This window comes from Nyctereutes procyonoides, unplaced genomic scaffold (genome assembly GCF_905146905.1).
Source record: "Nyctereutes procyonoides isolate TBG_1078 unplaced genomic scaffold, NYPRO_anot_genome, whole genome shotgun sequence".
Classification (NCBI taxonomy): Eukaryota; Metazoa; Chordata; class Mammalia; order Carnivora; family Canidae; genus Nyctereutes; species Nyctereutes procyonoides.
In genome coordinates, this window is record NW_026575051.1 from 15,601,509 (window position 1) to 15,628,627 (window position 27,119).

General features: G+C 35.7%; 1 protein-coding gene across 2 annotated transcripts in view; it reads left to right on the forward strand.

The window, feature by feature from the left end:
• CD2AP (CD2 associated protein) overlaps positions 1-27,119 on the forward strand; it is a 141,071-nt gene that overhangs the window by 35,947 nt on the left and 78,005 nt on the right. For both annotated transcript variants that reach the window (XM_055330370.1, XM_055330371.1), the window contains exon 3: positions 19,222-19,375. In XM_055330370.1, the coding sequence (XP_055186345.1) occupies positions 19,222-19,375 (154 nt within the window). The remainder of the gene's footprint in view (positions 1-19,221; positions 19,376-27,119) is intronic.

Consider the following 27,119-nt stretch of genomic DNA (forward strand, 5'->3'; position numbering starts at 1 on the left):
TTCTTATCTAATAGATCTACGGTAATATCCACACATTTCAGTGTTTCGTTTTTGTGATATAGGGAAGTTAGGCATCTTTTCACATTTATTGGCCATTTAAATTTCTTTTCCTGTGTCTAGCTTTTTCAGATCTTTCTCTCCACTTTTCCATTGAGTTCTTGCTCACTCTCATTGTAGTACTTCTTATTGTGATATTGTGAACTTTATATTCCTTTGTCTTCTGCTTATGTGTCTTTTCTTGTCCTTCAGTGCTTTTTCTGGCTTGTCTAAGTATAACTTCAGAGCAGGGAGGACTTAAAGATACTCTTCTATGTTTTTATTCATTTTAAACTTTTGAGTTTTCAGCGTAAGTCTTCCATCCTTTATTTTTTGTACAGCTATATTTAGGCAGTAATTACATTTTTTTCCATGTAAAAAAATATTGAATAGTCTACTCTTTCCTCATGGGTCTGTAATGTGTAAGAATTGAGCCAAAGTTGGGAAGAAACTTGCTAGTTTATCAGATCTTTCCACATTCTCAACTTCAGTGATTTGGACTACAGTAGAGAGAATCAAGTGTCTGATTTATTTGTTAGAGTAAACTTTGAGATTCAGCATCAGTGTTGTGACTTGATACTTGGCACTTTTTGGGTCTTTGTAATTGAGATGAAACAAACATTCCTTTATTAAACAGTTGCTTAATAATTGACTATGAAGTATTTTGGGGTGTGGTGAGAGAGTTTCCCACCGCTTATTTTTTGGGGGGAGATAGCAGCATGAAAACAGAAGGATAACTTGCAATGCTTTATTGGCTGGATGTCAAATGTGTGGTAAAGACGATGGGTGCTGAAGGGACTTGGAAAAAATAATTTTTCAGAAAAGATGTTGAAAGTAACAGTTGAGTTAGTCTTTTTTTTTTTTTTAAGTTTGTCTTTAAAGATACGAAGTTAGATGAATAATTGGTATACTGTATGTCTGGCAAAGGTACAAAATGTTTTGTGGTAAAAATAATGGACTGCTTTGATTGAACAGAAGTTTTTCTATAATGGTGTGTATAATGGGGCTTAAGGACGAAAGTATAGATTAAAGCCAGTGGACTAAGCATTTTGAGTATCATTTAAAGGTATTAAGACTATTTAAAAGATATTAAGTAAGTAGCAGGGCTTTTAGAGACAGAGGGAAGATAGAATGCTTTAATGGATTAATCTTAGTGAGAAGGAAAGGTTTTATTAAAGAGGAGACAGTTGAGGCTATAAAGTATAATGAGATAAGAATGGTGGAAGTAAAGGGATAGTTATTTATTTATTATTCTTTTTAGGAATAGTTAATAGACATAATACCTTTTATTTGTTAAAACTTTGCTAATTCCCATATATTGTCTCACTTTATTCTGACATTTTTGAAAGTTAGACGGGATATGTTATGCCCAAAATCATTCTGGTAATAGTTGGTAGACCACAGACTTGGTAGTTGATAACTAGCTCTGTGATAGGCAAATGTCAGCCAATTTTTAGGTGAGAAATGTATTTTATATATTATGTGCTGGTTATTAGAGAAATGTGATCATTTTGTAACATCCTCTGCTTTTAAGAATCTAGAGACAAAATGATAGGAGTCTTAGCCATTGAAATTCTCCAGTAGCATCATCATAGTTGAAAGATGTTAGAATTCCAAAATTAAATTCTTTTGATAACCTTTTAGAATTAACCCTTGAAGAAGAAAATTCAAACTGCTTCCTCAAGATGCAATTTTATGGAAACAAGCTTTTTTCCAAAACTAAACTTGAGATTTGACGTGAGGACATTTCAAAGACTAAAGATGGAATGGAAACATGCAGAAAACATACAAATAAAGGGGTGCCTGGATGGCTCAGTGGTTGAGTGTCTGCCTTTGACTCGGGATCTGGGATCGAGTTCGCATCACGCTCCCCTCAGGGAGCCTGTTTCTCCCTCTGCCTATGTCTCTGTTTGTCTCTCATGAATAAATAAAATCTTAAAGAAAATACAAATAAGATATTTGGAAAAGAAGCAGAACTTGCAATGCTTATTCAAAATTATCTGTAGGTAACTATATAGAATGGAATCAGTTTCATTCATGTTCTTCTGCCTCCATCCCTGGAAATGGTACTGAAAAACAGGGTTTAACTATGTATCTGTGAGAATAGGATAGCTTACATTGTAGTAACAGCATTAAAATCCCAGGGATGGCGTAATACAAGGAATACATGCTTTTATATAGAATTTTATGTAGTCCAGCTAGTGAGTTATGTTAAATATAAGTAAAATAAGGGGACACCTGGCTCAGCGGTTGGGCGTATGCCTTTGGCTCGGGGCGTGATCCAAGTCCCACATTGGGCTCCTTGCATGGAGCCTGTTTCTCCCTCTGCCTGTGTCTCGGCCTTGCTCTCTGTCTCTCTAATGAATAAATAAATAAAATCTTAAAAAAAAATATAAGTAAAATAAGAACTTACTTTCTGGCAAGTAAGATTAACAGCAACATTAGCACCAAGTAAGGGATACTTCTCAGTAAGTTGTTTTTGAAGCCTGTAGTTTTCATCAACCACATGTTTCTTCCTGCAGCAGTTATAGCAGGGATTTCAGTTCTTTTTAGATAATGGGACTCTTCAGTATCCCTGATAAATTAGACTTCTACGGTGTCTGGCTGGTTCCATTGGTTAATCAGCTGACTCTTGGTTTCGGCTTAAGTCATATTTCAGGGTTGTGAGGTATAGCCCCACTTTGGGCTCCTTGTTCATTGAATAGTCTGCTTGAGATTCTTTCCCTTTCTATCTGCTCCCCCCCCCAAATGTGTGTGTTTGTGTGCACTCTCCTCTGTCTGTCTCTCCGAAATAAATTAATAAATAAATCTTAAAAAAAAAAAAGATTTCCGAGGCACTCTATTGAGCTATGTTTCAGTAAGATCAGTGGCAATACTATGGCATATCCTCCCATATCCTGCCTCCCCATTGTTTTATTCTTTTGTTTGCCATTTATTTGTTCAAATATTTACTGAGGTTCTTTCTTTGTGTAGGATTTTTTATATATGCTACGGACACAATGGTGGATAAGATAGGAAGGTCCCTTCTCTTTATGAGTTTATTTTCAAATAAAACGGGGAAAACAGACAAACGTGAACAAATGAATGAATGAAGATGATAATTTTGTTAGGAGTGCTTTGAAAGAAAAAAAGTGAGTAGTAGAAGGAGGAATATGGCATTTAGTACTTTAATTTGAGTGTTCTACATTAGTATCTCAGAGGTTGTTTGGCTGGAAAAACCCACAAGGGTGCAGAGGAGATAAGGAATGCACTGCTTTTGAGAAGAATCTTGAAATGAGGGGAAAGTAGGCGTAATGTGATAGTTGTGGTTGCCAGCTACTCTACTGGAGCTATGTCAAGAAGATAGCATGGCATTAGGAAAGGAATATGGCCTTTGGAGTCAGGATGTATAGACCTCTCTTTGACTTCTTACCCTCTCATCCCCCATATCCACACACATGCTTACTGTGTGTTCTTCCTTAAAGATGTTTTACTCTGGAACATGCATTTCTTCCTATGTAAATGTACGGAATTCCACTTGTTTGGGATTTTGGTAGGACTTAGATTTTGAGTGTGTCTATACTTTGCATATAGATACATACGGATTTATTATTTTGTCCTGTTTGGGCTTTTGTTTTTTGCTCAGGAACTGCCCATTTCATAAAGGGGAAGTCAGAGAAGAAAATCACCTGAATTGTTAGTCAACAAATATGTTTATTTTTTCCCCTAGGTATTATTAAATCAAATATTAGTAATAGGTAAATAAGTTAGAATTTTCTAAATTTCTCTGTAAAAAAAAAAACTAGTAGTTTTTAAGGAAGGACAAAAATAAAGAGGAAAGTAACTAAAATGAGAAAAATATGGGACAGGCAGTTAGCTTGATTAGCCAGTTACTCTAAACCAAATCTGTAGTTTTCTTGGTGGTTGTGGTGGAACAAATCAAGTCTGTTTAAAAGTGGGCCAACTGTGTGTAAGAGGCTAGACAATAAAAAAGCTTTTAATGTGTTAGCATTTGTGTAAGATCTAGCTCTTTAGAGTTAAACTAATTTTGGTAGGTCTTTTTCTTTATGTAATTTTTTTTTTTTAAGATTTTATTTATTCATGAGAGACACAGAGTTAGAGAGGCAGAGACACAGGCAGAGAGAGAAGCAGGCTCCAAGCCTGATACGGGACTGGACCTCGGGACCCGGGATCACACCCTGAGCCAAAGGAAGATGCTCAACCACTGAGCCACCCAGGTGTCCCTGGAAAAGGTAGTTCTAAGAAGATAAGGGGGTTCAACTAAAATGCCTTTAGAAAGTTGTTTTAGTTACTGAGAAAGAGAAAGCAGACATTTTTCAAGACTTGTTATTAAAAGCTGAGGATTTGTGTTTGTGTCTTGGTGGAGGTATCAGCAGTAAAAATATAATATTGGTCGAGGACCTTTGATACACATTTAACATTTAAACTTTATTTTACTAAAGAGAGAACCTGTGCTGAAAAAAGAAAAATGAGTTACCTCTAAGTCCAGTTCCCCACTCTGTCTCTGTTGACACTTGTTACTGCTGAGTAGGATAGGAGTTGACTCTGACTAAGCCTCCATTGAATCCCCCTTGATGGAAGGACAGGTGTGCCTCAATAGTACTGCCTGGTTTCCTCCACTGACAGAAGTGGTTTTGTTCCTGCCCGGTAGGGAGGACAGTTTTGGCTTTCTACCTAACCTTCTCTGACACCACCATGGCTGGAAAAATGGGGTAGTGGTGGTGAGCTGGGGGATTGATAACAGCCTTCTGAGGGTGGAGTCTAGGCACTCTCTACTTGGCTTTGGCTGACAAGGGTGGGGAGGGGTCTACAGTTTTTTTGTTTTGTTTTCTTTCTGTGTTATTTGACTACGGCAGAGTGGTTATCAGCTAAGAGTTTTCTGTCTTGCTAGGTTACCCTTTATTTGGTCTTTCTAGAGAAAGCAGGCTTTTCTTGGAGCTTTTTTACTCTCCTCTAGTGGGCAATAACAATAGCTGGTTTCTCCAGTACTCAGTCTAGAATATAAGAGGCAAAAAGAAAACCTGGTGAACTCACTAACCAGGTTCTAAGGAACCTGGACTCTCTTGGCTGGTTTATCTTCTTTTCTTGGCTTTTCAGAACATTTTTATGTTTATTTTTAATATGGAAGTAATATCTAGAGTTTTTAACTGTACTTAGTGGGAGGAATAAGGAAAATATTTATTCTGTCTTTCTATGAGAGAAATCTAGATGGTGATGCATTTTTAAATTTTTAAAAGAATTTTATTTAAATTCAATTAACATATAATTTATTATTAATTTCAGTGGTAGAGGTCAGTGATTCATCAGTCTTATATAATATATACCCAGTGCTCATTACATCACGTGCCCTCTTTAATATTGACCACCCAGTTACCCCATCCTCCTGCCTCCCTCCCCTCCAGCAGCCCTCAGTTTGTTCCTATGATTAAGAATCTCTTATGATTTATATCCTTCTCTGATTTTGTCTTGTTCTGTTTTTTCCTCTCATCCCCGATCCTTTGTTTTGTTTCTTACATTACACATGAGTGAGATTAAATGATAATTGTCTTTCTTTGATTGACTTAGTTTGCTTATTAGTATAATACCCTCTAGTTCCATCCATGTTGTTGCAAATGGCAAGATTTCATTATTTTGATGGCTGAGTAGTAGTCGATTGTGTGTGTGTGTGTATATATATAAACACACATAATATATATATTTAAAAACCCACATTCTCTTTATCCATTCATTTGTCAGTGGGCATCTGGGTCTTTCCATAGTTTGGCTGTTGTGGACATTGCTGGTATAAACATTGGGGTGCAGGTGCCCCCTCAGATCACTACATTTGTATCCTTGGGGTAAATATCCAGTAGTGCAATTGCTGGGTCATCTTCAACTTTTCAACTTTTTTGATGATCCCGCATACTGTTTTCCAGAGTGGGTGCACCAGCTTGCATTCCCACCAGGAGTGTAAGAGGGTTGCCTTTCTCTGCAATCTCACCAACATTTGTCATTTCCTGACTTGTTTATTTTAGCCATTCTGACTGGTGTGAAGTGGTATCTCTTTGTGGTTTTGATTTGTATTTTCCTGATGCTGGGTGATATGGAGCATTTTTCTCATGTCTCCATTGGCACTTTGTATGCTTTCCTTGGAGAAATGTCTGTTTATGTTCTGCCCATTTCTTGATTGGATTATTTGTTCTTTGGGTGTTGAGTTTGACAAGTTCTTTCTAGATTTTTGGATATGAGCCTTTTATCTGAAATGTTGTTTGCAAATATCTTCTCCCATCCTGCTGGTTGCTTTTTGGTTTTGTCTACTATTTCCTTTGCTCTGCAAAAGCTTTTTATCTTGATGAGGTCCCAACAGTTCATTTTGCCTTTGTTTCCCTTGCCTTTGGAGAGGTGTCTAGCAAGAAGTTGCTGCAGCCGAGGTTGAAGAGGTTGCTGCCTGTGTTCTCCTCTAGTATTTTGGTGGATTCCTGTCTCCCATTTAGGTCTTTGATCCATTGTGAGTCTATTTTTGTGTACGGTGTAAGGAAATGGTCCAGTTTCGTTCTTCTGCACGTGGCTGTGCAATTTTCCCAACGCCATTTGTTGAAGAGACGGTTGTTATTCCATTGGATATTCTTTCCTGCTTTGTCAAAGATGAATCGACCATGGAGTTGAGGGTCCATTATGGGTTCTTTATTCTGTTCCATGATCTCTGTGCCCCATTTTTGTTCAGTACCATACTGTCTTGATGATTATGGTTTTGTAATAGAGCTTGAAGTCTGGAATTGTGATGCCACTAGCTTTGATTTTCGTTTTCAACATTGCTTTGGCTTTTTGGGGGGTCTTTTCTGGTTCCATACAAATCTTAGGCTTCTTTGTTCTAACTCTGTGAAAAAAGTTGATGGTATTTTGCTAGGGATTGCATTGAATGTATAGATTGCTCTAGGTAGCATAGACATTTTAACAATATTTTGTTCTTCGAATCCATGAGCATGGATAGTGTTTTTTCCATTTCTTTGTGTCTTCCCCGGTTTCGTTCACGCGTGTCATACAGCTTTCTGAGTACCGATGCTTTGCCTCTTTGGTTAGGTTTATTGCTGGGTATCTTAGGGGTTTTTGGTGCAATTGTAAATGGGACCAACTCCTTAATCTCTTTCTTCTATCTCATTGTTAGTGTATAGAAATGCAACTCATCTCTGTGCATCGATTTTATATCCTGACACTTTGCTGACTTCCTGTATGAGTTCTAGCAGTTTTGGGGTAGAGTCTTTGGGTTTTCCACATGGAGTATCATGTCATCTGCAAAGATTAAGAGTTTGACAGCCTCTTTACCAATTCAGATGCCTTTTATTTCTTTTTGTTGTCTGATTGCTGAGGCTAGAACTTCTAGTAGTGTGTTGAGCAACAGTGGTGATAATGGACATCCGTGCCATGTTCCTGACCTTAGGGGAAAAGCTCTGAGTTTTTCCCCATTGGGAACGATAATTTGCTTTTTGTATATGGCTCTTATGATATTGAGGTATGTTCCCTCCATCCCTACTCTGCGAAGAGTTTTAATCAAGAAAGGATGCTGTACTTTGTGGAATGCTTTTTCTGTGTCTAGGAGAGGATCATGTGGTTCTTGTCCTTTCTTTTACTAATGTGGAGTATCACATTGATTGATTGGCAGATTTTGAACCACCCTTGAGCCCAAGAATAAATCCCACTTGGTTGTGGTGAATAATTCTTTGAATGCACTGTTGGATCCTATTGGCTAGTATCTTGGTGAGAATTTTGGCATCCATGTTCATCAGGGATATTGGTCTGTAATTCTTCTTTTTGGTGGGGTCTTTGTCTAGTTTTGGGATCAAGGTAACGCTGGCCTCATAGGAATAGTTTGGAAATTTTGTTTCCCATTTCTGTTTTTCGAAACTGCTTCAGAGGAATAGGTATTCTTTAAATGTTTGGTACAATCCTCTGGGAAACCATCCGGCCCTGGACTCTTGTTTGTTGGGAGATTTTTGATGACTGCTTCAATTTCCTTGCTATTTATGGGTCTGTTCAGATTTTCTGTTTCTTCCTGTTTCAGTTTTGGTTGTTTATACGTCTCTAGGAATGCATCCATTTTTTTCCAGATTGCCTAATTTGTTGGCATGTAGTTGCTCATAGTATGTTCTTATAATTGTTTGTATTTCTTTGCTGTTGGTTGTGGTCTTTCCTCTCTGATTGATGATTTTATTTGGGTCCTTTCTCTCACTTTTTTGAGAAGTCTGGCCAGGGGTTTATCAATCTTATTAATTCTTTCTAAGAAGCAGCTCCCAGTTTTGTTGATCTGTTCCGTTCTTTTGGTTTCTATTTTATTGATTTCTGCTGTAATCTTTACTAAATCTCTCCTCCAGCTGAACTTAGGCTTTATTTGCTGTTTTTTCTCCAGCTCTTTTAGGTATAAGGTTAGGTTGTGTATTTGAGACCTTTCTTGTTTCTTGAAAAATGCATGTATTGCTGTGTATTTCCCTCTTTGGACTGCCTTTGCTGCATCCCAAAGGTTTTGGACAGTTGTGCTTTCATTTTCACTTGTTTCCATGAATTTTAAAAATTCTTCCTTAATTTCCACGTTGACCCGTTCATTTTTTTTGGAAGTTGCTCTTTAGCCTCCATGTGTTTGAGTTTTCTTCCAAATTTCCTCCCGTGATTGAATTCCTGTTTCAAAGCATTGTGGTCTGAAGATATGCAAGTAGTGATCCTAGTCTTTTGTTGCTGGTTGAGACCTGATTTGTGACCTAGTATGCGATCTATTCTGGAGAATGTTCCATGTACACTGGAGAAGAATGTGTATTCTGTTGCTTTAGGATGGGATGCTTTGAATAGGTGTGTGAAGTCCATCTGTCCAGTGTGTCATTCAAAGCCCTTGTTTCCTTGTTGACCTTCTGCTTAGATAATCTGTCCATTGCAGTGAGTGAGGTGTTAAAGTACCCTACTATTATTGTATTATTTTTGTTGTGTGCTTTTTAAGATTTTGTTATTAATTGGCTTATATACTTGGCTGCTCCCATGTCAGGGGCATAAATATTTATAATCATTAATCTTCTCATTGGCTAGACCCTTTAAATACTATAGAATGTCCTCCCTCATCTGTTATTATAGTTTTTTGTTTAAAATATAATTTCACTGAGAATAAGGATTGCCACCCCAGCATTGTTTTGATACCATTAGCATGATAAATGGCTTTCCACATCCTCACTTTAAATCTGGAGGTGTCTTTGGGTCTAAAATAAGTCTCTTGCAAATAGCATTTTGATGGGTCTTGCTTTTTTTTTTTTATTCAATATGATACCCTGTGTCTTTTTATTGGGGCATTTAGCCCATTTATATTCACAACAGTTACTGAAATATATGGATATAGTGCCGTTGTATTACCTGTCAGGTCACTGTTTCTGTATATTGTCTCTTTTCCTTTCTGGTATCTGTTACTTTTGTGCTCTCTTTTTTTTTTTTTTAATTTTTTTTTTAAATTTATTTATGATAGTCACACAGTGAGAGAGAGAGAGGCAGAGACACAGGCAGAGGGAGAAGCAGGCTCCATGCACCGGGAGCCCGACGTGGGACTCGATCCCGGGTCTCCAGGATCGCGCCCTGGGCCAAAGGCAAGCGCCAAACCGCTGCGCCACCCAGGGATCCCCTGTGCTCTCTCTTCATTTAAAGGATCTCTTTTCATATTTCTTTAGGGCTGGTTCGATGATCACAAATTCTTTTAGTTTCTATTTGTACTGGAAAATTTTTATCTCTCCTATTTTCAACAAGATCCTAGCTGGATAAAATATTCTTGACTGCGTATTTTCCTCATTTAGCACCCTGAGTATATCATGCCAGTCCTCTGGCCTGCCAGGTATCTGTGGATCGGTCTGCCTCCAGTCTAATGTTTTATGCTTCTAGGTGCAGACCTCTTGTCTCATGCTGCTTTCAGGATTTTCTTTTTGTTTCTGAGATTCGCACATTTCAGTATTATATGTCAAGGTGTTGACCTAATTTGTTGATTTTGGGGGGGGGGGGGGGGTTTCTCTGCCTCCTGGACTTGAATGCCTGTTTTCTTCTCCAGATTAGGGTAGTTCTCTGCTAAAATTTGTTTCTGGCCCCTCTCTCTTTCGTCTTCTTGGGATCTCAATTGTCCTAATATTGTTTGGCTTTATGGTATCACTTTATCTCAAATTCTCCCTTCGTGATCCAGTATTTTTCTTTTTTTCTCAGCTTCATTATTCTCCATCATTTTGTGTTCTAGGTCACTCATTTTCTCTTCTGCTTCACTTATACTAGCAGTTACAGCCTCCATTTTTTTATCTTTTTATTTTAGAGCTCCACTTTTGATTGCGTCTTATTAATAGCCTTTTTGATTTTGACTTGATTAGATCTTAGTTCTTTTCATCATTCTGAACTCTAGTTCTGACTTCTTACTTAATTTCCATTCTGATTAAGTCCCTGGCAATTAGTACTGCCTCTTTTTCTCTTTTTTTGAGGTGAGTTTTTCTGTCATATCATTCTACCTAGAGAAGAATAGACGAACAAGGGAACAAAATACTGAAATGGCAACAATGACACCAGAGAAATACAGACTAAACAAATCAGAAGAGACCCATAACTGGGTAGGGGGTAGAGTATAATCAAACAGGTGAACAGGATGGAGCAATACACTGGATCCTGTTTGTATTTTGGTCTGTTAGAAAACTAGATCCCAAAATTGTAATGAAAGAAAAACTTTTATGTACAAAAAAAATAAATACAAGGATAGAATATTTTTGTAAAAATGAAAATTAAAAGACAAAAACAAAAAGAAGGAATATAAACAAATAGGTGAACAGAAGAGAGCAGTACACTGTACTGAATGTATTTTGATTGGTTAGTTAGAAGAAACTACATCTCAAAATTGTAAGGAAATAAAAATGTGTATACAAACATAAAATTAAAAACATTGAGAGACTAACTGTAAAGATGAAAATGAAAAAAGACCTTAACAAAACATAAGCAGCAAAAAAAGAAAAAACAAAATGAAACAAAACAAAGAAAGTGAATATGGCCAGACAGGTGAAGAAAATAGAGCCATATACTGGATTCTGGGTGTATTTTGATCTGTTAGAAGAAAGTGCATCTCAAAATTGTTAAAAAAAGAAAAAGTGATACATATAGATATACAAGATGAAATCAAATATAATGAATATGTAGAATATAACTGTAAAAATAAAAATTAAGATAAAAAAAGGGAGTTGATAAGTTGAAAAAGGAAAGAGAAAAAAATTAAAATTGAAGGTCTAAAGAATCGTCGGGGGAGAACCCCATGAATTCTATATCCCCTAGTGCTGGAGTTTTGAGTTTCCGTTGTTGGGTAGACTTGATCTTGACTGGATTTCCTGTCTTATCTTCTGGAGGAGTGGCCTGTTGTCTTAATTCTCAAGTGTCTTTGCTCAGGTGGAATTGTACCGCCCTTGCCAGGGCCCAGGCTAACTAATCTGCTCCAGATTGCTCTAGTTGGCTTTTGTTCCCTGAAGACTCTCTGTTCTGCTTTAGAGGATGAGAGTGAAAATGATGGCTTATCAATCTTCAGCCCCATAGCCAAAAGCGTGGGACCTCACTCCTTAATGCAATGTTAGGGAAAAGTAGTCAGTCCTGTATTCCTGGTCCCTGTGTGCATTGGTTGCTCACTTGGCTGTGACTGAGCCTTTCTGTCTCAGGCACGTGATCCTCTTTTGCGTCCCTAAACCCTGCAGACTCTTGGGGCTTGCTTGTGGGAACTGCTGCAGGAAGGGAGAGAGGATGGGAGGGGTCTCGCTGGTTCATCACTTGCTGGGCCTCTGCTCAGAGAGTGGTCATGCTGGCAACCCCCAGCTGAGAGCCCACTCCTGGGCTGGCTGATTGCCCCTGGCTTCCCCATTCAGATGCCTGGGAACTCTGTCACATTCACTCCTGCCCCCACACTGTCTTCCTGAGACCACACTGTACTGTTTTACCTAGGGTTCTGCCCCCATTTTGTAACCTAAGTACTTTCAAGCAGGGATGTCCCTCACTGGAGTAGACTTCTAAAAGTTCTGATTTTGTGCTCCCTTGCTATATCAGTTTTTGGTAGCTAGCTGCCAGAGGCTCCCCATCTCTGCTGTATATCGCCTCAGATTCACTTCCTCTGTGCCTTCAACTTTGCAGAAAGTGTTAGCTCTTCTATTTGTAGAGTTGCAGCTATAATTTTCTTAGCTCTCTGGTTAAGTTGCAGGTGTTCAGAATGATTTAATAGCTCTCTAGCTGAATTCCTGGAACCAGAGGAAACTAAGGTCTCCTACTCTTCCACCATCTTAGACTCGACTTCTGATGATGCATTTTTTTAAAAGTTTTTATTTTAATTCCAGTTAACATACAGCATTATATTAGTTTCAGATGTAAAATATAGTAAGATAACAGTTTCATACATCACCTGGTGCTTATTCCTGGACAAGTGTACTTCTTCATCTCTATCTCCTTTTCACCCATATCCCCAACTCCCCTCCCCTCCCTCTGATGGTTATGCATTTTAATAGAGATTGAAATGCGTATCTTTAATGGTTTGAAAATGCACTAGTAGAACTTCTTTTAGAAATGTTGTAGTAATAGGTAGTTTTTAAGAAAAGCAGAGAAATAATCAGTGAAATAAGATTAAAAGAAGTTAACAAACAAATATTTTTATTCTTTGTACTTAAAGAGTATTAGGACAGTTTGTGTTTAAGGGATGTTAATTTGTGAGCTTTGATAGAACTTTCTTGGGAGCTTTATACCAGTGATATTACAAGTTATTACATAATGTTATTATGATTTTTTTACTTAAAAAATAAGTGGATATATTCATAGAAGATATCTTAGATGCTGGTAAATGAATTGCTATTCTTCATCCTTTTATTTTTTATTTATTTATTTTTTTATTCTTCATCCTTTTAAATTGAAATTAAAATTTGATCCCTTTTGAAGACTTCTCAAAGTTTGATAAAATGTTTCAGACTTTTTAATAGAATAAGGAACAAGGAAACAAGTTATTAACCTTTAAATATTTTCAGGAAGTTGGCAAGTGAGCAAAAATCATTTGTATATTTTTCTTTATTTTGTCTTAAACTTCTAGCAGTTTTACTCATTTAGAAAAATATTTAAATCATTATATATATATTTTTAAACTGAGCAGTGTGACAACTTGCATTTAAAAACGTTTGTCATTCTTTGTATTCCATGAGTTAAATGATTAAGCAGACACGAAGTCTTTAAGTGTGTTTAAAGTCTTTTTAAAAAGTTACTTTTAAAGAAAAATGGCGGGCAGCCTGGGTGGCTCAGCGGTTTAGCGCTGCCTCTTCAGCCCAGGGCCTGATCCTGGAGACCCGGGATCGAGTCCCACGTCGGGCTCCCTGCCTGGAGCCTGCTTCTCCCTCTGCCTCTCTCTCTCTCTCTCTCTCTCTCTCTCTCTCTCTCTCTCTGTCATGAATAAATAAATAAAAATAAAGAAAAATGGCAATATGGGGAATAAGATGATCTGATGTATGTGGCTAGTTTGGAAACATCTTAGTGATTTCATGTTTCTTAAATATAGTCTTTTTCTAGAAGAATACGGATTTTGTGTTTTTTTTTTTTTTTTAAAGGGAGGGGAGGGAGAGAGAGATAATCTTTTTTTTAAGGTTTGTTTATTTATTTATTTCAGAGTTATAGTAGCGGGGGCAGAGGAGTGGGAGAGGGAGAAAGAATCTGAAGCAGACTTCCCTCTGAATACAGAGCCCCACTCGTAGCTAGATCCCAGTTCCATGAGATCAGGACCTGAGTTGAAACCAAGAGTCTAACACTTAACTGACTGAACCACACAGGTTCCTCCGGGAGAGAGAATACTAAGAATTGGATGCTTAACTGGCTGAGCCACCCAGGTGCCCCGAGTGCTGATTTTGTTTTTAAATCTGTTGATATTCCACTGTTTCCATAAGAATTGTTTCTTTAATTAAAGAAATGGCAATATGACTTTATGTGATCTTTATTTTTCGGAATCCCTTATTTTATGGAAACTTATTTTAGATAAAATCAGTGATGTTTTCAATTTTTAGGAGATGTGTTGGAGATTTTATTTATTTATTTTAAAAGATTATTTATTTATTCATAGAGACAGAGAGAGAGAGAGAGAGAGAGGCAGAGACACAGGCAGAGGGAGAAGCAGGCACCATGCAGAGAGCCTGATGTGGGACTCGATCCCAGGTCTCCAGGATCACGCCCTAGGCTGCAGGCGGCGCTGAACCGCTGCGCCACCAGGGCTGCCCGTGTTGGTGATTTTAAAAGAATAGTTCTGGAAGCTGGCTGAGTTTATCTCAGAAGAAAAATTTGTGTATGATTTACCCTCATTATTTGAAACACATTAGAAAAGAAAACAACCCTGTAGATATCAGAATACTAAATGGAAGATAACCTTATTTCCTTATTGGTAATTAAAATTAAAAACAATAGATAAAATGTCAAAGTTGTATGTATTTACTTACAATATTTTGTTACAAACTGTAAAACATGAAGTATACACAATGATTAAGAGCAATTTGTTCTGTGATTTGGGATATTTTTGATAATCTGAATCCTATGTAGGCTGCATTCATAGAGTAAATATTTCAGTACAGGTAATGCTAGAAAAGATGTAAGGATTTAGGTGTAGTAATGTGTGCTCATACAACTAAGATCTTTCTCTAAATGCCCTGGACCAGTTTGACTTGTAGCACTGTTTGTGAACACACAATTCTTTGTGTTAAAAAAAAAAAAAAAAAGAATCACTGAAATGATACATGTTGAAACAAAATCCAAGGAATATAGAAGTAGCTATTGTGAAGAGTACATTTTTCCTTAACCCTCCTCTAATCTCCTTCCACTTTCAGGAATTTGGTAGTTACTTTATAGACTGTTATCTATAGAAAATCTTTTTAACTGAATTATTTGTATCCCCTTCCCTCTTTTATATTCTATATTTTACACCATAAATTTTAAATTCAAGACAGTATTATATAAATCATGCTAGTGATAACCTAGGACATTAAATTCTAGTTTTCCCCCTTAAGGAGTTAAAACGTTTTGTTTCTGCTAAGATAGTTCAAGTTGTAGAAATAATTGAAGCCTAAAAAGTTTTAGTGTCAGAACCTGGGCTTCTATCTCCTGATCTTGCCTTTTGGATCAACGCTCATTGTCTGCTTAATAATGCAGCCAAAGGTGTGTGGCCTCATGGAGTCTAGCAGCTTTGGGAGAAGGATCTGCATGTAGGCCTGATACCCTTTGAGTCATAGATAATACTAGCGGTTCTTATTCTAAAATCCCTTCATCCTAGAACTGAAAGCACAAATAACATTTTTAAATTCATATAACTAGCATGAAAAATGTGACCATTATAAATTACTGGGGTATTTTCAGTAGGTGTGGTATGTCTGAATTCTTTATTTAGTGTTTTTCCCATTCTACTTCACTTGGCCCTCATTAACATTCTTGTGTTGGAAAAAAGAGAAGGGAATACTATTCTATTGACAATGAATGTATGTAACTTTTTCTCTCTTTTCCTACTTTTGCGTTTTCTAGTGGGGAGGGGCAGTTGCAATAGGAAGGCCTTTTGTCCAAGTTGGGGAGAGAGCAAATATGTGGAGAATAGCATATTTGGGGAAGAGAATTAATTTAGAAATTTTTCTTTCTTTTTTTTTTTTAAGATTTCATTTCTTTATTCATGAGAGAGAGAGAGAGAGAGAGAGAGAGAGAGAGAGAGAGAGGCAGGCTCCATGCAGGGAGCCCGATGTAGGACTCGATCTCGGGACTCTAGGATCACATCCTGGGCCTAAGGCAGGTGCCCAACCGCTGAGCCATCCAGGCTCCCTTAGAAACTTTCAAAATAGTCCTATTATTTTCCTTCATGATTTTGATATGTTGGCACTCAGAAGGTACATACTGATTTCATATTAAGGAGATTTTCTCCTGTTGGTACTTTCACTTTGGACCAACCAAAAGTTTTTTTTTGCTACTATCCAATTTAATTTAGTCATAAGAAAAATGAAAATCTAATGGCTTGAGGTAGATTACTCCTTATATACTATTACATTCTAAAAAACAAAACCTTTAGGAATAGGGTAAACGATTTTTTTTTTTAGGTTGGAAATCTCATTTCCAAATGCTGGTCTAATGATGCAGCCAATGTTAAAACAGTGGACACATATTAAATAAACATTTAATTCTGCCTATTTTTGTAAATCTTTAATAATACAGATTTTTTTTCTGTATCTTCTGATTTATGTTTCTGTATAGTCAAAGGTACTAGTTCTAATAACACTTTTGGAAATCTTTAATGTTATATTAAAAATATTAAGTGTATTCCTTAAATTCTAATTAGCATAAGAACTGTGATTCTACTTAGCATGAACTCATTTGAGAAAGAAAGTGATGCCTTTGCCCTTTTAATCTGGTTTTCATTATTCTTTGTGATCTTTTATTCTATGATACAGAAATTAACTGCTTTCTTTTTTCAGATTATGATCATGCACTGGCCATGATTAGATAACCCGATTATTATAAAGATATATTATAACCTGAAGAAGTGGTTTGTGAATTTTTTTATCTTTTTAAAATGTTGTTTTTGGTTAATGCAATCAGAGTGACGTATTTTTGATTATCTCAATAGATGAAGAATAACTACATTCTTTCCAACCTTTTTAGCTCCCTCTTATTTGCTTACACTTCTTACCTCCCTCTAAATTGCCTCTTTTTATTCATTATCTATGAAACAAATCACTGTAGTTGGATTCTTATTATCCACATTGTCTTTTTCTTGGCCAGTTTTGCATTGATATTAGCTATTGTGTATTTTCATTTGTAGAATGAAATTCAGAGTTTTCCTGAGTTTGTCAGTACACTATACTCTCTAAGTGAGGATGCTTTTTTTTTTTAAAGATTTTATTTATTTATTCATGAGAGCCACAGAGAGGCAGAGGCAGAGGGAGAAGCAGGCATTCCACAGGGAGCTTGATTTGGGACTCGATCCCAGGACCCCGACATCACGTCCTGAGCTAAAGGCAGAGGCTCAACCACTGAGCCACCCAGGCTTCCCTTGGGGACTCTTTTTTACTGGATTTCCTGGAGCCATTTTCAAAGTTAGGAAAGGAAGTAAAGTTCATAGAAAATAGATGCTACTATGTTAGTAGTTTATTTACTGGCTGTGATTAGGTAAAAGGAAGTAAAGGACAGAAGAAGGAAGAAACACTGCAAACCTTACACTTCAAAGGAGTCAATCAGATTTGCTGTTGAAGAGGATAGCCAAAGAGTAATTTGGAGGCACTGTGTCTGGGATTAGGGAAAAATTAGGGTGGTGAGTGAATGAGTGAGTGTGTATATCTGGTGGTGGTAGATTATAGCAGGAAGAGGTGCCAGAGGAAGAGGAGATGGGGCTCAAAGCAAACTTTTTTTTTTTTTTAAGATTTTATTTATTTATTCATGAGAGACAGAGAGAGAGAGAGGCAGAGACATAGAGGGAGAAGCAGGCTCCATGCAGGAAGCCTGATGTGGGACTCCATCCCAGAATTCCGAGATCACGCCCTGAGCCAAAGGCAGACACGCTCAACCACTAAGCCACCCAGGTGTCCCTCAAAGCAAACTTTTATTTGTAGTTTTACTTAGAGCCTTGAGATCATTTGGTACTTGTGATAAACATCTTACTTGGCACTATGTATTTGGGAGCCTAAGACTTCTCTATTCAGTGTAGACTGTGTATTTCTAATTTATATTCCCCCTTTCCTTTTACGTTTTGTGCCCTCAGAAGATTTATTATATCTAATATTCTTGGATGTGCTTATTATGTCTCTTAGAATAGTGAAGGTTCTTAAAATATTTCTAGGTCTTGAGCAATATGTTTAAGTTTTTTTTTAAGAAACAAGCATTATCTCAATAAATCATACTTATTCAGAGGGTAGATTTTTATTAAAAGATGACACAAATATCCAAAGTTATATAATCAGTGAACAGGATAAAATTAAGATTTATACCCAGATCATTTGTCTCCTGAACTTGTACTCTTAATCACAATATGATCAAATTGGAGTTTCTTTCCTCAAAGAACAAAATTTTAATGTCAAGCCAAGTTCTTGATCTCTTGTATTAGAAAACAATAGCTCTCTGATATATGACTTTGAGGTTTTTAAAACATGGTATGACTTCCCGTTTGTCTTCTTTTAATTTCATACTTCTTTTCATGAAGTTTTTTTTAAAGGTTTATTTATTTTATTTTATTTTTTTTAATTTTATTTTATTTATTTTATTTTATTTTATTTATTTTATTTTATTTTATTTTATTTTATTTTATTTTATTTTATTTTATTTTATTTTATTTTTATTTTTTTAGGTTTATTTATTTTAGAAGAGAGAGAATGAGAGCATGCCCCTGTGCAAATGCCAGCAAGCAGGGGGAGGGGCAGAAGGAGCGGGAGAGAGAATCTCAGGCAAATTACCTGCCCATCAGGGAGCCCAAAATCAAGAGTCAGACTCTCAATCCAGAGCCACCCAGGCACCCATTCTTTTCATGATGGTTTGCACATCTTCTGTTAGACCTAGGACTTAGAACAGGGTTCATCAAACTACAGCTCAAAGGCCAAATCTGAACACTGCTTGTTTTTATAACACTCAGGAGCTGAGTGAGAATGCTAGTTGCGAATTTTATAAATAGTTGGAAGAAATCAGAAGAACAGTTTTTAATGTCTTGTAGAATTACATGAAATTGAAATTTTAGTGTTCATAAATAAGATTTTGTTGGAGCATAGCTATATTTATTCATTTAAGTATATAACTGCTTTTGCACTAAAAATGGCAGAATTCATTTTTCCAGTAGAGATTATATGGCCCATAAATTCTACAATATATTATCTGTCTCTTTATAGAAAAAGTTTGTCCACCCCAGGTAGAAGTTTGTTTCATTATATATCTCAGAGTTTCTTTGTACCTTGGGGTGGAAGTGATGTTTCAGGCTGCTTTTCTTTACCTCTGTCTCCAGTTGTGAGGAGACTTAAACTCCTAATAAGTCACTGTTCCCAAAGCATGTTACATCCTTTAGATACGTGTGGACAGACAAAATGCTGAAGGCTGTTGATGTCATGTTTCATGTAATAATCACTGTACCTTTTTTTTTTTTTGGTATTTTGCATTTTAGGATCTAATAAAATACAACCTAATTTGCCTATTTACTGATTTCCTCTTTTATAGGAAATTAAGAGAGAGACAGAACCCAAGGATGATAATTTGCCCATTAAACGGGAAAGACATGGGAATGTAGCAAGCCTTGTACAACGAATAAGCACCTATGGACTTCCAGCTGGAGGAATTCAACCACATCCACAAACCAAAAACATTAAGAAGAGTATGTGATTGATTTCTATGTGAATAAATCAAAATGAAGGATGTTTTACTGTGACTGTTTATAAGTTAAGAAAAATTAGCTTCACCTTTTGCAGCGGACTGTAGAAACTTTCTGCATATTCACATGTTACTAGTTACTGGCCTTTGTAGTCATTTTTCATACGATAATTGAGCATGAGCTGCTGACAGCTATTTGTAGGAATCATAAATTCGAATATGAGGCTTTGTTTTGTTAGCCTTCTAGATTCTTTTGAATAGTTGATGTTTTGCCTTAAATTTATTTTGATACCATTTATATCTTTTATGCCATGTATGCTAAGATGTCTGCTCATCGTTAAGCAGTATAGATACAAGCATTTCGAGAGTACATTTTCTTCATTGGTTAGACAGCCAAACATAACACATTCAGTTTCCCAACGTGATTGGCCCCAAAGAGTCCTTTTAAGTACTTAATACTCTATAAATATGTTAGAACATTTTAACATAGAGGGAGAACACCGCATTTGAAATCAGACATGAATTTGAGTCCATCTTATGACCCTAGATCATTTATAATCTAATGAGTTTTTTTTGTTGCTGGTGAGAAAATGGGGGGAAAAAAACAGGTAATACTGCTTTTTTTCAAAAAACTTAGAGCATTGAGAAGGACTGTTATTAAAAAAAATATTAAACATTGAACACATACAAAGTACAACCTTTTAGGGGAGCAGATAGTATTTTAACATAGTAAGACCTGAAGCCACCTGATAGACTGAATACAATACTGATTACTATGATTAACTTGAGTCAATAAGTAGTAAATGAGTATTTTAACCACATTTATCTTAAGTCAGTATCTTTGATATTGTGGTCATAAATCCTGTGTGCCACCAAGTAGTCTACAGTAAAAAAATTTGTTTAAATACATTTTACAAATACAAGACCATTATGATTATAGAGTCTCCTTTTATCCTGTTACTTTCTGTGCTAATGTCTGTGAAGTTTGGGAGAAACCTTTACTTTCTGGGTTCTATCATCCTTTGATTATTTTCATAAAATGAAAACAGATTTTCATAAAAATGAAAAAGATTTCATGACAGTAAGACCAATTAAAGGATTCTATGTTGTTTCCCAGTAAATGCAGTATACAAAGAATATGTAGTTAGATATTACCTATACTGCTTTCCCACTACTGCCTGAAGGTAGAAAGTTTTCAGTAGTTTTAATTGTCCTGGATGCTTAGACTCTATTTGTTTAGAGACTGTGAAACAGATTTCAGAGAGTATTTCATATCCTCCAAGTACACCTCTATAGAATTTTTGTGCACAGGAGAATTTTTAGGCCCTTGGGAGAGTTATTTATGACCTCTGTCTATTATAAAATCTATTTACTACTTTCTTTAGCTTTACTAAGCTATCAAGGGACAGTTTTCTAAAGTAGAGGCTAGACAGAGGACTTCAAGGTTATGATTATTTTATTCATTTTGTCTTCTAATAGGAAAGGAAACACTAAATTTTACCTTCCTCAGGAACACTGGTCATAATCCTTTTTCTAGTAAAAGGAAAAACCATTATGTAGTTGGTGCCAGGAGGCTTAGACATTTTCCTAAGGATCCTCTACAGCGTGTTTTTAAGTGCATGTGCTGCAAGGACTAAATTGGTCATTTGGTGCTAGCTAACATGTAAAACAGGATGCAGGTTGTTTTTGCTTTCAGATTGATTTCCAGGAAAAGCAAGCTAATGTTTTTTTCTTAACCTGATTTTTTTTTTATTGTTTGTATCATATCCTTAATTCATAAGATAGACCAGTTATTCAAAAGGTGGTTTATTGTAGTGGATACTGCTGTCCAATATTACTAATAAATTTAAAAAATTGTTAAGGTTGATAATAATAATCACTGCAGTGTGAATGTTCAATTTTAATCTCTGTATGCCAGTACAAGTGAATATGCATGTGTATTGAATTTTACTTAAGCAACTAAAAGCTCTACATACTGTGGTGGTAAGTGTCTGGAAATTGGGCTTATTAGCTATTTTTCTCTAGTCTCTCAAGCCAAAAAAGTGTTGACTTTTTTGGTGAAGTCTAGTCAGAGAGCCGTTGAAAAGTTAATCGTAATTACTATGGTAAAACAAATGGGTATTTTTTTAAGGTGGGCACAGAATAATGTTTTCCAGGACAATACTTAAGTTGGTAAAATTATAGAAGAGAAAGATTTATACATCTCATAGCAAAAACCAGTACAAGTTATATTGCAGAATTTTAAAATCAGGCATGAGAAATAATGTTGTGGAGTAAAATTACTTAGAGAATTAAATAATGGACATCTTTTAGCATCATAGCTGTGTATTCGTTCAGTGTGGAATATTAATAGATATTTCATTTTGCATTTGGAAAAAATTGATGGCAGACATGAATCTCCTCTTACTGTAAGTGAGGGAAGACTTCAGTGCTTCTGACTTTGTTTTCTTATGAGTGGAAGCTCATACGGAGGTGGTTTTTATCTAGTTATTATTTTGAATGTAAAAGATATATTTAGATTGATACTGATAGATCACTAGCAGTTGCTACAGAAATGATGTTGCTGTATGAAAAATTAGTTGACCAGAATGCCAATCTTTAATGTTTCATTTCTAGAAAACAGTTGGTAGCAAATAGTATGCCTCCTGATTTTGAGTCAGTGCTAAAGAAAATAATGAAAGTTCTGAATACCTTAAAATACGGTTACTGGCTATACATTTTTACAGCATACATTTTAAAAAAACAGGGGCATGTTAATATTAGCTTAGGCTCTGTTCTTTGATAGTAAAATATTTTGACTCAAAAGGGGATAAAGATTCTGAATTGACTCCTCCAGCTACATCTTCTCAAATGAATGAGTTAGGGTGTTCTATTTTCTTTTGAAATCTTATAGAAAAGTTGAAAGAATAATTGTGCAATGGATATTTTATACACTTAAGTTTGTTTACTGTTAATATTTTACACATGGTCTTTATGTCTGTGTATATAATAAAATACATTTTTTAACTGAATCAGTTGAAACTATAGTATAGACATGGTACCTTGTCCCTGGTCACATGAGTTTCTTATGATGATGATAACAGTATCTTCTAAGATTTTGATTGTTTTAATCAAGCAGTGTATCAACAGGATAGCTAAAATCTTCGAACAGCTTAAATCTTTCAATTAATAGTCTTAAGAAGTATGAGATTTTTTATTACTGAGGATAAGAAAAAAAATTTAAATAAGATTCAGCCATATAGCAATGGCTCTGTTTTTAGCATTTGATTATTTGCTTACTGGAGAAAGAAATGGACAAAAAAATTCTCACATTAGAAAAATTTAAACACTGCAGTAAAACATGAAGATGTAATTTCCAGAACCAAATGGAACCAAAAGTGGATCAGGAATCGTTCTGCTACTGTCAGTGAAATTTTAGCATTCAGCCTCCCAGCTTCTGACAGTGGTATGTTTTCCATTTTAGTATTTGATGGGGAGATTGAAAATCATGATCTTAAATGAGAAATGGTTCCATAATTAAGAGCTCTGTTTGATTTGAATATTTGGGTCTGTTTTTTCAGAACCATGAAAATATTTGCCATTCTTGATGGGCCTACATTTGAAAACTTAGGATTTTCTATTTTAGTAGGAAAAATAGGAAGTAACTTTATTGAGTGTAAAATTTTATAGAATTTGGGTTTTTCCCCAAAAAAATACAAAGTATTTTTTTTAAGTTTTTTTGAAAAGTTTTTTTTTAACATTGATATGCTGAATGCTTTAATACCTGAATTTGAAGACCGTGAGAACAGTGTTATGTGGGCAATCAAATCTACCAAATAAAACCTGGGAATGGTTAATGATCAAAGACTTGCAGTCCAACGGAAAACATCAAATTACTATAAAACCGAGATGATAGTGATAATTACCTCATAGGTTTTAGAGGTATCAACACATCAAGTAATATTAAAAGTAAATATTAAATATTGAAGTCCTCAATAAATGTTTGTTATTATTATTATTATAGTGTTTATACTATTAAGAACCATGTTAGAGATGTATAAAGTATGCAGCTATGATTAAAATAAAGGGGGCAGTTCTGTACTGGGTTGTCAAGCAAGGTATATTTAAGCCTTTTAGGTAAGACAGGTCATTCACCAGATAGGAGATTGTGACATTACAGGTAGAATTGCTGCCTTTGAAGAGGACCCTAGTGCAAGATAAGGAAATACATTGTATTTACAAGTAGTAAGGATCTGGCAGGACTAGATTTTAAGAGCTATGTGAAAGCACTTTGTAATCTGTTAAGGAGGCAGCATTGGTAAAGTGGAAAGATAAAAGATGTTAAGAGTCATATGTGGGTATATTCTAGTTTTGCCTCTTTTTAGCTCTGTGGTCTTGGACAGATTCCTATTTTCTCATTGGGAAATGATGATGATAACAAGCTTTATTGTTTATTGCTGGGGAGGTATTTGCAAAGGATTTAGAATAGTACTGGTACATAAAAGGCATGGAAGTCTATCCCTGCTTTTGCTTTACCTCCTTTATATTCTTCCTTAATAGCTTTACTTATGAAACACCGATTTGACAAGTTTTAGTTCTTTGTAGATCTGAAAAGCTATATAGAGGTTGCTTATGACAAAATACTGGTTATAGTTATTTTAAAAATTGACCTCTTCAGACATCCCTTTATTGAGTAGTCTTGTACATACTGTTTTCTTTTGTGCTTAGCAGAGGTTCTGATACATTGTAGAAATTGAGTAAATACTTATTGACAAATATGTGTAAGCAGATACTGTATATTGCCATTTGGAAATGTAAAAAATCTCAAAGTTGCTTTAATTGTGCTGGCAACTAATAGATGAATTCAATATAGGCAGTCATTTCACCTTAAGAGTAAACCATATTTAAATATGAAATCATGAAATTTTTTTCTTTTTTTATATAAATGGCTCATATTTTATAGTAATAATAGGGGCTGTTGAGATATTTTTATCCAATGTGACTCTTTCCTTTGGGGGAAAATTATTTCCAGATAATTTAGAAACTACTTTGGAAAACACTGGTGAATTTATACTTAGTGTGAACAGGGGAAAAAAACTACAAATTCAGTTTCTGGTTAAGATATAATAGGCTTCTCAAAGTTAATTGATATCCTTGGGTACCAGGAAGCTAATTAATATTCTTTATCTACTTTTACATCATTTAAGATATTGGTATTCATTAAAAAGCAAGCTACATTTTTTTTTTAAACCCTAAGACGATCAAATGATAGGATTTCCTTTGAAGTGCATCCTGAGCAGAATAGAATTTCTTTTCAGTAATGTAGATTGTTTCTCTTTCATTTGTGAAGTGCTAACTACAAAGACCACATTTTTGGACACATTCTCTCAAGCTCACTTCAACTTCCCAAATTATTTAGGGACTATATTTATCTATAGTGTAAGAGATGAGTAGTTTTCTTGCAGTATGCCTAAAAGACAATATTAAATTATTACTTAAACATTTACTCAGCTATGATGAAAGGTGACATTTGAAAAACCTTTTACTGTAAACTCTAGGTTAGTTACAAAAGTATGATCAGTATTTACTTTCTTTGGTTTCTTCTGTTGTAAAACATTTTAAAAATTAGATGTAATTATTCCATTATGAAATAGGGGAAACAATTACTGAGGTGTAAGTGTTTATTTGGAGACTCTAGATTCTCCTTTGTGATTGTCATATCTGTTTTGCACCTCTTTAATGGTATTGATTGTATGTAATATGCTTCTTTTATTGTTTTGGAGGTTCAGTTGGATTTGTTTTTTGTTTTGATAAACAACTTCATAGATCCATAGAATGTCATAGCTAAAGTTACTGTCATGGCTGTCTAGTCCAGCTCTTCTATTTTGTCATTCAGGACATTGATTCCCAGAGAACTTAGGTCAAATAACAAGGAAGTGACAGTTGTACTAGAACGTAAGTCTTTGGACTTTAAAGTTAATGTTATTTCTTTTATAGCATGGCATCTCCCCCCACCCCACCTCCCTTTTTAAGCTTTATTTATTTATTCATGATAGACACAGAGAGAGAGAGAGAGAGAGGCAGAGACACAGGCAGAGGGAGAAGCAGGCTCCATGCCGGGAGCCCGATGCGGGACTCGATCCCGGGACTCCAGGATCGCGTACTGGGCCCAAGGCAGGCGCCAGACCGCTGAGCCACCCAGGGACCCCCTCCCCCCACCCCTTTTTAACTACATACAAAAGTTTATTTGGAGATGTTACGACATGATATGATGTAGTGAAGTATCTATCTAGACTGCTTCTCAGCATTCCCTTTTGTTGTCAGCAACAACAACCTCTTTAGAACCCTTGTATAGCAACTCCTGTTTCCTTGGGAAAACTTTTTTATCTAGAATATCTGTCACATCTTTTCTACCTTCTTGTATTGTGTTCATCTTTAATTGTGTAACTCTTTTACCATTTCTTCTTTGAATTCTTCTACATCTGCATCAGTTCAAACCTGTCTTTTCTATTAATTTTTTGGAATATTTGTAGTTTGCTCTAAATATTTACTATCTCATTATGTTATTTTTATTTTATTACTAATTGTTACTGTTTCCTAAGTTCTTTTAGTTCCTTAAGCGTACATTTAAGTTAAGAAAAATCTTAGGATTGTTAGTGGTAAAGGGTTGATGGAATGTAGATACTCTTGGCATGATAATTTCTTGGCATTGATGCCATATGATTAGGCCTAGATAATTGTCTATTCATTCAAAAATATTTAATGCCTATACTAGGAACTAGGGAGAGAGCCGAGAGCAATTAAACTTGCCCATTTATCTTCAGCCTACAGAGTATGGGGAGTACGCAAGAAAATAAAACATTATGATAGAATAAAAAGGAAAAAGTAAGTTGTTAATAACAGGTAGGTTACAGAAGTAAATAGTTTAAGTATGGGGTGCTATAGAAGCACAAAAGAAGAATATGTAATCCAGAAAGCCATTTGGGAAGAAGTTTCTTCTTAGTTGAGATCTGAAGTTGAGTTGAAGACAGAGAAAGGTGGACTTTGTGGATGGAAAGTAAAGGGTTATTGGCAAAAGAAACAGTATATTTAAATCTTAGAAGGAGTAGAGCTTGTCATTTTCGAGCAATTAGAAATCAGTATAATTTGATCAGTAAGTGCAAGATTGAAAATCACCTAGGGGATCTGAAGCTGCAGATTCTGATTCAGCCTGCTAGGGCTACCATAACAAAATACCCCAGACTACGTGGCTTAAACAACAGAAGCTTATTTCTTATAGCTCTGGAGGCTAGAAATCTAAAATCAAGGTGCTATCAGAGTTGGATCTTGATGAGGCCTCTTTTCCAGACTTCCAGGTAGCTAGCTGTCTTTCCCTCTGTATCTTCACATGGCCTTCTATGTGTATGTGCTCACATGCACACGTACACAATTAAGTGTGTTGGGGTATTAGGGCTCCACTTTTGTGACTTTATTTAACTGTAATTACCTCCCCAAAGGCCCTACCTCCCAATATTGTCAAGGACACAATACAGTCCATAACGGGTAGGTCTGAAGGTAGAGCCTGAGATACTTCATTTCTTTGTTTTTTTTTTTTTTTAGATACTTCATTTCTAAGAAACTTTGAAGTGATACTGTTGCTGCTGATCTGAGGAACATACTTTGAGTAGCAATAAGTCATCCTTTAATCAGTTATACCTGATTGTCTACCCATAGGTGCTTTAATGATTCAGTTTTTTTTTATATTTATTTAAAATATAAAGATTTAAAAA